The sequence below is a fragment of the Sylvia atricapilla genome, chromosome Z, assembly GCF_009819655.1.
Source record: "Sylvia atricapilla isolate bSylAtr1 chromosome Z, bSylAtr1.pri, whole genome shotgun sequence".
Taxonomy (NCBI): Eukaryota; Metazoa; Chordata; class Aves; order Passeriformes; family Sylviidae; genus Sylvia; species Sylvia atricapilla.
The window spans coordinates 43,639,394-43,652,962 of NC_089174.1; the positions used below are offsets into that span (position 1 = coordinate 43,639,394).

Sequence of the window (13,569 nt, forward strand, 5' to 3'; positions counted from 1 at the left end):
TGGGATCAAAACCAGTAAGCTCTACTGAAGGGGAAAACATGGGATTCCTGTACAGTACTGTAATTTATAGCACAGGGTTAGAGCACCAGCTGTTGGGACCATGTGGATGATGACAGAGTAAGTCATAGCAGGAAAAGACTCACCCATTTTAAGCTATATCATAAAATATGCATTCCTTTTTGGTGGAATATTAGGTTTTTTCTTAAGACAGACAGTGAGACGAAGTCAGATGTCAACTGAGTTGATTTGCAGTCAGATGGGAAAGCAGGATGACCTTAACAACCTGTTTCATAAAGAAGCCGTGGATTTCCCTGGATTCAGCTGCCCCAATGTTAAGAGCAAACTGTTAACAGTACACAAAAATTTCTTTTCGTCTTCAAATGTGTTTTAAATATATCTGTTAATAAATCAAGAACAGAATGAAGACAGGCCAATAGCTTTTTTCCCCTCGTGTTTGAACATGCATTTTCAAACTAAGGTTGTATAACATTTAACAGGACTTGGGCTTTGCTTTATTGAGGTGCAAAAGAATCCTCGCACTTAAACCTATCTTCAAGTAACTTAAATTTTACATGAGGATCTTGAAGCTTGACTAAGGGATTTATTATTTAAAATGAAACTTTTTGAAACATGCTAATAAATTATAATGTGAGGGATGAAGTTTTCTTTTGATAGATGTGGATATATGCAGCTAAAGAAAAAGTCTGAAAAAGGATAATAAAAATAGCTAGCAAAAATTTAAAAGCTGAAAGAAATATCTAGAAACACACTTTGGCTTTTTGACAAGTTCATATCTCCGTGTAAGATAGGCAGCCCTAGGTGTCTAGCAATGCTTCCCTCATGTTCTGAACTTCTGAACATGCAGTTGAATGATAAACTAGGACCTTTTCTTTAAAAGACATTTTACAGTGGAATGAAGAATCATGCTTGAGAGCAAGTTGGATGGTGTTATTAAAATGAGTGCAAGCTTTTTAGTTTGGGACTGATCCTGAACTTTTATTAGATTAAAATAATTTGATTTTTACTGGGACATTTATATATTGAATCACTTACATTATTCATTCTTTCCTTATAAGTCTTTTGAAATGATTGCTGCCTGTGACTGGAACTAAGTGAGACTGTTGTCAAACAGATGCTTGCAAAGTTTATCCATCTGGTTGTGATAAGATGGTAGTGAAGCTGAAGCAAAAATTGCTAATGTAATACAATGCAAGTAAAACATTGCCAGTGCTTTGCAAAATGTGCAGCTGGGTAAACTTGCTTTGGGTTTTGCTTCAATTTTGACTTGTCTTAAAAGTATTCTGTGCAGGAGTGACTTGCCAGTATTACCTGCCTGTTACCAAAATCCTTCTCCAACTTAGTGTCTATGACCCTTCTTATTTTATACTTCTGCATATAAATGTGCCACTGAACCAATATAACTGGAGTTCTCAAATGAAATTTGGCAACCATGGTCTTTTATTACTGTCTGCAAGATCTTTAAATCATTCATTCATGAGGGTTTGACTAAAAGTTCTCTCTCATAACACGGACACAATGGTTTTGGTGGGCAGTTAGCATCGAAAGAAGTAGATGAGAATGAAATAAAAATGCTAAAAGGAGTGAAGAGGGAGACTAGTCAAGAAGCATGAAAAGAGAGCAGAAGATGTGGAAGGAATTTATGTTTCAAAATACAGCGTGAACTCATTTCAGTCTTCTGTATAATGAAAAAAAGTCATGTCAAATCTCAGTTTGATTAAAGCTCATTTTAGATAATGCTTTATGGATGTCCTCAAATGTATGAATATTTAACTCTTATTTCAAATGTACTGGAATAGAAACTTTACAGGGAAGTTAAAAGAATTAAAGGAAGGAAATAAAATCCTCTCTATGCACTGGCAGCTACCTTGATATAGAAGTGTTTGCTGCTGGCTGGATTGTACTTTCTAGCAGATCCCTGCAAGCCCCCTGCATAGCAGAGTCAGCATGCCTTGGAGTCTGGTAGAAATCTGGGGAAATCAGACTGGACATTTTGAGTTAAACATTGCCTTTTAAAATTCTCACTTTGAATTCAGCCTGTAGTAGATGATGAAGTGTCTTGTATGATAAGAGACTTGCAAATAGTAAGCACAATTTTTTCATGACTATACGAATTGTGAATAGAAATACTTCATTCACCTTCATTCACTTGAAATAAAATCTAAAATGTTTCTGGATTTAATAATGTACTTTTGCTGAAAAGGCTTAAGAAAAAATAAAGTGGTTTTATTTCCAAGTAGAGTACACTATTCATCTACAAGGAGTGAAAAAGAGCTGTAACGTAAGTCTTAGTGACAGCAAAGTTATTTCAGTCATTATTTTAACTTTCTAGTCTGAAACTGTACAGCAAATGTTTCACCCTCCTTTCAGGTAAGAAGAGAAGAACTGCAGGTTAAATAGAAATTTCCAAATCGACCTTTTGTACCTAAGTTATTATTACCTTTCAAGTCAAATTGCAGGGAAATAGCAAGTACTATTCCTGTAAGTGAAATTAAAATCTTATTTTTCATAAAAAATGTAGATAAATATGAACATACATGCATAGCATAAGTTCCAGTGAGATACAAGTTTCTGAAAGTTATGATCTTGCTTTCCATGAGTTATCAACTGAATTTGTTTTGTGAATGTATACTGTATTCAATGACTAGTATTTGAAAAGCAGAATCACATATTAGGCAAAGTAGGATTAGATCACTGCAGGTTATCTGGTCCAACTATCCTGCTCAAGCAGGTTCTCCCACAGCACATTACTCAGGAATGTGTCCAGACAACTTTTGCAAAATCTTGAGAAAAGGGCTCTGCAACCTTTCCATGCAATGTGTTCCAGTGCGCAGCCACCCACAGAGTAAAGAAGTTTTTCCTCATGTTTAGGTAGAACTTCCTGTGTTGCCTCTTGTCAACAGGCAGACTCCTGCCTGTTGCTGGGCACCACTGAGAAGAGCCTGGCTCCTTCCTCTTGACACCCTCCCTTCAGGTGCTTACAGGCATTGATGAAATACCCTCTCAGCCATCTCTTCTCAAGGCTGATCAGGCCCAGTTCCCTCAGCCTTTTCTCGTAGAAGAGATGCTTCAGTCCCCTCATCATCTTTGTTGCCCTCCGCTGGAATTGCTCCAGGAGCTCTGTGTCTCTCTTGTCCTGAGGAGCCCAGAACTGGACACAGCACTCCAGATGTGTCTCACCAAGGCTGAGCAAAGGGACAGGATCACCTCCTTGACCTGCTGGCAATGCTCTTCCTAATGCACCCCAGGATCCCAATGGCCTTCCTGCCCCCAAGGACACACTGCTGGCTCATGGACAGCTTGTTGTGCACCAGGACCCCCAGGTGCTTCTCCACAGAGCTGCTTTCCAGCAGATCACCCCCAGCCTGTGCTGGTGCCTGGGGATTGTTCCTCTGCAGGTGCAAGACCCTGCACTGGCCTCTGTTGAATTTCAGATGTTTATTCTTTTCGCATCCCTCCAGCCTGTCAAGTCCTTCTGAAGGGATGCACATCCCTCTGGGGTATTGGCCACTCGTCACAGCTTTGTGTCATCAAGGATCTTGATGAAAGGAGGCCTCTTTACCTTCATCCAAGTCATTGTGAATAAGTTAAACTTCATTGGACCCGATGCTGACCCTTACAGGACACTGCTATCAACAGGCCTCTAAGTAAATATACTTTACACTGCAGGTTAAAACCTTCTGAACTCTGCCATCCTTTCAGTTCTCAGTGCACTCATCCAGCCCATACTGCCATCTGATGTGGTGTGTATTGTCTCTTTTAGTGTTTTCCCTAGACATCAGCTGTTTGATCATTTCCTACTTAGCTTATACAATGTGTTCTGAGTAATGAGTAGTTCCAATGGACAACATTGCTTTCTATACTTGACTCCTCCAAATCCCCCACAGTATCTGAAGCATTTGAATTGTTTTTCCTGGAAACTCTTTGTAAAAATGAAGGGTTGTTTTAATAAGTTTGTCAATTGTTAGAGGTCTTGACAGTTTATTAGGTTAGAATTAATTGCTTTTATTTCAAATAGCTCTTATCATTGCAGGAAGATAGTAAAATTTTGTGAATGAATTTTCAACTGCCATAGCAATTATATGTTTTTATACACTTATCACATCTCCAAGTAATCTTTCTTTGTTCATGGATCCTCTTGCTTCTTTTCTCCCTGTCTCTCCAGATCCTGGATATGAACATTTTAAGATAGCAGAAAAATCTCATGGTAATTGGATCAAACTGTATTTAGAGGGAAATAATTCAGAAATACTCTTAAATCTTGGCAAGAAGGTCCTGAAGCAATACTTGGAGGCCCTCAAGACTTTGAGTTCTTCGTTAAGCAAACAAGTGGCACAATATGACATGTATTCGATGATGGTGGGGACTGTGATCATTATGGAGGTATGGAAATAGATCTTTCTGTGAAAAAGTTAAGTGCACAAAAGTGAAGTATCTTAGTATACAGTATACTTCTACTGGACTTTAAAATTCTGAGTATGGGTTCTTAGGGTTGGCTGACATTCTGCTCGGATAAAATTAATACTGCTTTTAAAGTAAAATCTGGCCTTTAAAATAATTCAAGAGTGCTTTTGATATGAATTACTTACGTTTTAGTTGAGGTAGTTACAGTAGATATGCAGATGTGCTACAACTTCAGTTACTCCTATATTAGCTAGCCGCCTATTCTTGAGTAGCTTTACCACATTAGGAAAAAAAAAAGTCTGGCAAGTAAATCCCTAGGTGTTCCTCTTTAGCTAATATTGAGTATAGCTGCTCCAAACAGACAATACCTTATATGGCAAACTTTCACCATTCCAGGAATTGTTCCTTGTAATGATAGATTAAGGATCCTGAAATAAATTCTTGCTGATACCTTTTTGTATCTCCCATAGTTACGAGGATAAGATGTACCATATCTTTAATTATAAGTGGATCTCTCCAGCTAATGTTTTGGGGAAAACTGAAGTGCTGAGTCTCCTTTGTCCTGGCAGGACTCTGTGCCTTGTCTCCCATGCACAGCTGTCTGCATACGAGGTGCTTCTGAAACAGCTTTCTGGTAGACTGCTCAGTGGGGTTTGTCACTCTGCTGGTCACATCACAGGAATGAATTCCACAGTGCCCTTGGGTAGATGAGATGGTAGGTTCCATTCCTGCTTTACAGATAGAAGATCTGGAGGTGGACAAAGTTCAGTGCAAAACTGAAGGTGCATATCTTTCTTTGTTCCTTTGTTTCAAGAACCTATGCATTCAAGCTGTTGACAATTTAGATCTGAAGCACTGGATTTTTCTTTTCTGGAATGCAACTGTAGATGCTTACTATTTCTGGAAAACAAATACCAGGTGTTATATGCAGGTAGCCTTTGTCAAAGAAATATGCAGCTACTAATCACAGAAATTACTGTTGAGAAGTGTATGCTCAGCATAACTGTAAGACTCCAGCAAAATGACTGGAGTTTTTACTTTTCTCTAGTGCAATACTCAAGATACTGCCTTGCTTTCCAGAATGTTTTTGTCTTGATAGTGATTTTCCAGCTTCACTGAATAATTAAGAGTAGAGAAACTCAGATGTCACTTCAAACTACACTATGCTATAAATGCCAGTTATCATGTGTTTCCGATGAGAAGAATACCTCTGAGATGTGAATGGATAACAGTGCATTTGCTTGAAAGACCTAAATTTAGTTTGGTAGATATCTACAGTTTGAGCCTTTTCCTGCCATGAGTGCTGTTTTAGTTTCAATTTTGAGCAGTGGGCTTAACTGTAAGACTTAAGCCAATGTGATACTCAAAAACGGTGTTTTATTATAACCAAATGAAATGTGCAATAGAACATGAAGAAGCAGCAGACTATTGCAAAGCATTTGGTGGTTTGTTTTTTTTTTTTTTTTTTTTTTTTTTTTTTTTTTTGTCTACTTTATTGTACCTCACTGTAGTGTGGGAAAAATTTTATGCATAGGTCTTGGCAAGTGGCAGTGAAAGACTACAGGTTGACAATGGTCTGATATAGTTGTTTTTGTTTTGATTTGTTTTAATCTTGCCCTAGTACCAGCTGATTGAGATTGGTCTAGTCCAGTTCCGTCTCTGCAGCTTATAAAGCGCTTTAGTGTGTGGCTGAAGTTTCCCACTTTTGGTAAAGATTTGTACATGAGTAGCAGAAAGTTTCATTGTATTATTCATCTCTGCTGCTACAGTTACATAAGACAAAACTTGGAATTCTGCCTGATCTGTGTGCAGGTTGGAGCAAAGTGAAAGTAAAACCAATAAATTCAAATAAGATGAGGAGAGATACAAGAAATAAATACTCTGAGAATTCATAAGCTAGAAATTCAGCATACACTTTGTGATAGTATGAGAACTTCCCCTCATTTGGGAAGTTATTTAGCTCAGCAGGGTCTCATACATATGTATGTCTCCTACAGAAAATAAATTGCCTTTGACAGAGCATATTAACTACAGACATTTACAGGTGACAAACAATGGGTCAAATTTGTTTGCTTAGGAACTATTTTGATATTGGGAGTTCAAGGCCTTTCACGGGGAATGAAGGTCATACATATCATTGGTTGCCACAGGTGAGGAGGCAAATGATGATTTATTAAACTTGGGAACTTGTGTGTTTAAACCCTTAATAAATGGAAAGACAGTGTTGGGTGCTCCCATTTATGTGGTAGTATCTAACTGGGGGAAAAGGAAATCCAACATAATTCTTCATGGGCTTTTTTGATAAAGTATGCATATTAGCAGAGTGATGTGGACAACAACAGAAGGATTTTTTGTATGAATTATTATGGTATGTTTTAGCTAATGCAAAGTTTTAGAGTATTAATCCTCTATTTTTTTTCCTAGGTTCTTCTGCTGCTTTTGTTCAGTGTTCCAAAAGCCCTGAGCAAGCGGGCAGAATTTGAAGTGCCCCTCTCCCCTCCACTGTTCTCTCTGCTGTTCTACTTGATGTGTCTGATGCTGTGTGCTGTCCATGTCATTGTATGCACATCAGCAGAAAGTTTGTGCTATTTCTGCAGTATGTCCTGGTTAACAGCAGTTGGAGTGATGATGCTGATTTCTGCACTCATGTGTGGTATTTTATCTACTATTGCAAAGATCTTTGAGAATTCCAGACTTCCACCTAAGGTGAGAGCATGCATTAATTACGGTTCAAAATGTTTTATCTTACATACACTGTCTTTCATATCTTTCATAATACTGTCAGTTGAAATTTTGTTTTCTCTGTGTGTGCTTAAAAAATTCTTACTTGTAATGTGAGTATTATTATTTAAAATTGTGATTGAAATGTGCTGTGGTCACTGTGGCAGGATACTGACTGATGAAGATCTAAGAAATGAGTTTTTTTTTACATAATTTGAAGATTTTTTTTAAATAATATGCAATATTTTTCAGTTGACTTTATGAGATCGGAAATAGTTATGCCTGGTAGAAATCCTGTGCTTTTACATAGTTAAGTTTCACAATTGCAATTAAAGCAAAATGTGTAATACTTTACAACAATGTGTACAAAGGACAGTGATGATACAGCAGACACTAATGCTCTAAGAATTGCCAATATACCTTTTCTTGTATTGGCAATAATAATGTTTAGAGTTTTTTTAATAGTTTTGAAAATTCAACAGAGGGAGCCAATTTAATCTGTCTATTCTACTTTTTAAGCTTAAGAAGTAGAGTTTGTTAAAATATTTGGGGTTCTCAAAGTGTTCTCAGTGTGAGGAGTTAGTTACCTTCTGTATTGAGAGGAGTTAGTTACCTTCTGTATGTTACTTGAGGAGTTCTATTGTTGTGTTCATTAGAATACAGGTAATTCCAAGGAAATAAAATTTGCAATGTCTTTTCTTCCTCTGTGGAAATTAGTGTGCCAAGAGCTGTCAGTCGTACCCTAAAATCAGCTTCTAGCTGTTTTTTCTACTGCTTGTTAGTCATACTTTTGAAAGGTCCCTGATGTTCAATAGCTTCACTGCTCATACTACTGCATTTGATGGTATGATCTCTGTTCAGTACACTCCTTCATCTATGTTTCGTAGAATCAAGCTTGGGGGTTTAGTACCTTGTTTTTAAGTGTATGACAAGATATGGCAGGTACATTGTTTTAATGATATGACAACATTTTGTATCAAGGAAAAAAGTAAACTTTCTGACTTGAGCCATTTTGTAACAGCTATGTTTCTTAAAATTCAGAAAATTTAGAATTCCTGAGTAAAGATTACTGTGTAGATAGTACTCTGTGTAGATATGTGTTGTAATCCCTGAGTGTAGATTGAAATCTAAATTCTTATAAGTAAGGTTGCTAATATATTTTGTTCAAATTATTCCAGATTATAATTTTGTTTCTTTAATTTCTGACCAGGTGTTTATTTTTCTTAGAAAAAGAAGAAAGTAGTAGAAATACTAATAATTGGAATAGTAATAATTAATGCTCCAGTGTAGAAATCTCACATGTACTTGGTGTGCAATGACAAACAAACTACTATGAAATATAAAGTTTTCATCTTGTTACTAGTTTTTCTAATTTTAGTAAACAGGAAAAATCTAAATATGATGAATTTTGTAGACCTGCATAAAATTTTCCTGCCTGCCACTTCAATGGCATGGAGAGCAACGACAATATACGATACATTTCTTCTCTGGGTGGATAGTCTCAAAGAATCACAGAATGATAAAATATTCTGGGTTGGAAGGGATATGAAAGATCATCCAGTTCCAAATCTCTTTCATGGGCAGGGACACCTTCCACTGGACCAAGTTGCTCAGAAGCTCTATCTAGCCTGATCCTCCAGGAGTGTGGCATTCACAGCTTCTCTGGGCAACCTGGTTCAAGTTGATAATACACAAATGACTTTTTCAGCAATGTTTTCCAGGTCTGTGTATAGGTTTGATTTTTCAGAGCTGTGGCAGATAGAAATAATACTGGATTCTCCATCCCAGGTTGGTTTGTGATTGTACTCCTGCCTGAGATATATCTGAAAATGTGGGAAGCTTAAACATATCTTATGAGGCTTAGGCAAGATTGTCAAGATTAATTCTGGTTGAAGCAGACATGACTTCGTATTCAAGCCTGTAGAGATACATTTTTGTCATCCTGTCTTCACTCCTATTCCATAGGTGACTGAATTACTAGATGTGTCTCACTGCACCAGTCAGGGAGGCTTTGCTGTCTCTGTTCAAATTCCAAAGAAAGTTTGAAATATTTTGTGGGTTTAGTTCGTATATGCCTTCATTCCAGGCATGTATACAAGCAGTGACTTGATTCTGATTAACATTTTTACCACTCTCAGGGCTGTTGTAGAATGATGTGGTGGGTTTTTTTTTTCAGGTGTGCTTAGACAAATACAAAGTCTGGCATAGGTGAAAGGAGCAATGAACAAATCTGGTGCTGCTTGTAATGCAGATGTGTTCCAAACATTCATCTCCATCTTTATTCCCCTTTCCAGTAGAATGCCTAGGTGTTGGAGGGAAATGGGCTGTTTTTATATGCTGTATGTTGATCTCAAATATCAACATGTGAGTTACGAGTATCACTTATGCTAAAATATCTCTGAATCCAAGTGTTTACAAAACACCTGTGTGTCTCCACGTTGCAAATCTGCATCTGAGGTCCACTTCTGAAATAATTCTGAAGCCCTTATCTTCTGATGGTGGGAGCAGAATCCTGAATCTTTGCCTTTCTGATTAAAGAGAAAGCTAAAAACCCTTTTCTAAGCTCAAGCTATGTGATAAAATATAGGTATTTTAAAAGTAATTAAGATAAGCTCTCCTATTAATGGCTTCAGAGCTTTTTTCTTCAAATTGTTTCCGTTCACATCTAAAGATTTCTCTGAAGTGCTTCTCATTTGTAATGCTTTTTTTACCCCACTGTGGCTTAATATAGAATCTGATTACCAAGTTAATGAATTTTCTGAAGACCAGTGCAGGCAGTGTTAGCATCTGCTTCCTGAATGTTATTTATAGATTCTGATTGCTGTGTTTCTAGCAGAACCAGTCCCTTCTTTTAATGATACTTCAGGCTTTAAATAGTTCTGCAGCCCTTTATGAATTCCAGAAAATTAAAAAAAAAATTAACTTCTTGTTCATAGTTTCACTGTAATTGCTTGGTTGATTTAAGCATGGTATTTGCTACTATTAATTGTGAGGTTTCTGTCCTAGAAATAAATAAAAAAAATGATAGAAATAAATATCAATCAAAATATTTTTATAGAAATAAAAACTATCAGTTGTTTAGAAACTAGAATACAGAAGTTAAAGCTTGTCAAGTATAGGTTTTGAGAATTTTTATTATGCAGATTTGTCGTGGCTTTTTATTGCATCTACAAAATGTTCTTCTTTCAGTTTATTTTAAAGCACGTGTTTGTTTAACAGTGTTTTTGGTTTTCCTCCTTTGTTTGATATTCTTGATGAATTGTACAATGTTACTTTTTATGCAAGTGCACCTAAAATACTTCTGGCATTTTCTGACCTGGGGAGAAAAAGGATGATTGGGTGGTGTCTTTACCAGATAGCGTTCAAAAATTATCCTAAACTGCTGTGAAAATGTAGGAGCAAGTGTGATCTGTACTACTTTGTCATGGAAAAGTTACCATCATAGACAATCAAGACAATTGAGACAATCAGGGAGCTCAAGTATCAGAAGGGAACATAGTGATAAGTGTTTAAATTGTGAGTGATGGTGAACGTGAAAAATAAAATGTTTCTCATCTGAAAAGTAGTTGCAGAATTTCTCAGGCATTAACTGTACATGTTTAATCACAAAAAACCCCAGATAACTGGAGTAAGACTCAGAACACAAACTATAGGAGGTTTTATTTCAAAGTGAAGAAATTTCAAAATTTAATGATCAAAGCTGTATGTACTCTGTCATTTATGTTGTGACACTTTTGGAAGCTAGCAAAGTATGTTCAAAGATAGGGCAGAGAGGTCAGTTTCTGTATGGCTTAAATACTAATGTTCATACATCACTTGTTAAAGCTGCCTTGGCTTGGGAGATGATACGCTTACATCATTTGAAGCCTGTCATTTAAAGATTTCTAAACAAAAGCTTCTGCTTTAAGGGTTTTTTGCCAAGATGTCAAACAAACTGAAAGTCATACAAGTTTTTTAGTATCTAGAGTGTCTGCTGAGTTCCTGAGAGCTGGAAATGTTCAGCAGCTGGAAAAACAGGGCTGTGAATATCAGAGTAAGACCTATGTTTCAGTGCCTTTAAACTGAATCTTAAAACTAGGTACAATCTAAATAATCTAAGGTCAGACTGTATATGACACCATACTCATGGCATTCATAATAAGGCACAGTTCATACATAAGGGATTAGAAGTAAATTTAGGAAACCTTGATTGTAAGGGCATCCATGGACAGCAGGGACAACGTACTCTGCAGACCTGAGATATTCTAGAAACGTGTGGTTTTATTGCAAGGGTCGTGGGTAAAGAGGTCTGCTTTCAGCCACCAGCTTTGGCTGAAGGGAAGCCCCAAAGAGAGGGGGAGAGAGAGAGATGGGGTATGAGGTAAGGGAGGTAAGAAGAGTGCCGGGGTCAGGGTGGGAGGAGAGAGGGAGGTAGAAGAAGCAGAGGGAGAGAGCGGGCAAGAGAGGAAAAAGGGGCGAGAAGAGAAGAGGCGAAGAGGTAAGCTGTTAAGAGCTAAGAGGTAAGAGAGCAAGGACCTTGTTCCAACACATTACATCTCCTTTTGTGTTGAATATTCTAATTTACAGTGACCAACTGGCGCAAGATACAAAACCTACAAACTTTGCATGCAGCCTATGAGAACTACTAAATTACCATATCATACTATATTCTAAACTCTAAAGACTACTCTTCTTATCTACTTTTTCCTTGATGCCTTGGCAGGGTGGAGAGGGGCTGCATTCTTGGGTCCTTTTGTTTTCTGTCCTTCAGCCTATCTCCAGCTAATCACCGTCTTCCTGCCTGCCATGCCTACATCTCAAAGCTGGCCTTCATTTCTATTTAAGTCAGAGATTTTATATCTCCAGTATTTCTTACCACACAGTCATATGCATAAGCCCTTGCTGTCCCATCTTTCCCAACATCTCCCTTGTTCTGTTGAACTATTAAAATACTAGAAATTGTAAAGCTTCATTATAAAAACTAAAACAAAAGGGTAAAAACAACATGCATTCATGCAAATAATAAAAGACCAGTATTTTCTTGAGCTGCGTCTGGCAGGCTATCTTCTTCTGATGAATCTGTGCAGTTCAGGTCTGGATGCTTGCTTCCTGGCTTCCACTTGTGATGTCACTGGCCGGTGTGGGGGTGTCAGCAGGCTTTGAGTGTGGTACAGGTTCACATTCTTCGCTGGAATCCACTTGAGTCCTCCGCCTGTGGAAGCACACACCCTTTCCCCCATGTCATAAGACTATATGGTCCTTCTATCTTTCCTGATTCTAAATTTTTGATTAAAATGGGGGGGTGTTCTTTCAATTTTGCCTTTTTATTGTTCAAAAAATGCCTGTAAATGGGGAGATCAGGCTCTTCTGCAGAGCTGTTCAAAAATTATAAACCTACAAGGCTTTATTTAACCTTCTTTGAGGTGTGGCCTGAGCTCCTGATGAGGGTATTTCCAGAATTTCTTAAGATTATCAAGGCTCAGGAAATTAGAATTTGCATCATCATTTTTAATTTTGCATGGTGATTTAACTCTGATCTGAAATGTGATTTATCAGTAAATGTCACTGGATTTTAATCCTTTCATGTGAATGTGAGAGTATTTTTTTTTTCTTTTCACTGAAGTTGTGAGAGACAAGTAGGCAAGAAATACAGATTTCTGACCCTGGACATTTCACATTAATGCCATCATTTTAATGAGGTTCTTGTATGTTCCCCATTGATAATGGATCACTTCTTCAGTTTTCATATCAGTTGCTGACAGCAACCAGATACAAGAGACCAATACTACTATAGATTTTATGTTATGTCTTACAAAGAAGACAAATTATATAACAGACTTGTTAATTCTCATTTATTTAGGATCTCAGATTCCTTTGTCTCTGTGAGCAGATGGTGCTTATATGCTCATTTATTTAGCTAGCCAAGATCTTTTAGGTCAGCATGATAGAATTACTGAAATTTAAACTTGCTGAAGGTCCGTCATGTACTGTTCTTGTACCAGCTTTGTGAAATTCATGCTCTTTAGTCTTTGCAGAGACTACCTTGTCCTTTTGCTCCAAATACCAGCTTATGGTATTTGCTTTTCAGAACAGAGTACTAAAAAACCTGAATGGTCTTTAGAACACCAAAGAAATTTCAAATGCTAGTAAATGTAGCTTGAACCTGGACATTTTTTCAGATTATTAGTAATTTTTCCTCCATTATTGTTGTGTGTAACCTCATGAGGACATTTTTGGCTGTGTGGGATTTTTTTTTATGTGTTTGTTTGTGTTGTTGGGGTTTTTAAAGTGAAATTACTTTGATGTGATGTATTCTTTAACAACACAAGAAATGAAGGAGATGTGAATAGCTCATAACTGTAATTATAGCTACTGCATTCTTCCACATACATCTCACTAAATTTAGATTTTGCAAAAGTTTCTTTCCCCTAAAGCAATTCCTAATAA

At 37.2% G+C, this 13,569-nt stretch overlaps 1 protein-coding gene across 7 annotated transcripts in view; it reads left to right on the forward strand.

The window, feature by feature from the left end:
* The window catches only part of PIGG (phosphatidylinositol glycan anchor biosynthesis class G (EMM blood group)), an 89,470-nt gene that overhangs the window by 16,197 nt on the left and 59,704 nt on the right, over window positions 1-13,569 (forward strand). For 6 of the 7 annotated variants that reach the window (XR_010745813.1, XR_010745815.1, XR_010745814.1 and 3 more), the window contains 2 exons: window positions 4,184-4,401; window positions 6,847-7,128. Coding sequence is in view for 4 of the 7 variants with exons in the window: in XM_066339261.1 (XP_066195358.1) it covers window positions 4,184-4,401; window positions 6,847-7,128 (500 nt within the window). In the remaining 3 variants the exon portion in view is untranslated. Of the gene's footprint in view, window positions 1-4,183; window positions 4,402-6,846; window positions 7,129-8,890; window positions 8,932-13,569 lie in introns of all 7 variants that reach the window. The other variant, XM_066339265.1, reaches the window with a different exon arrangement.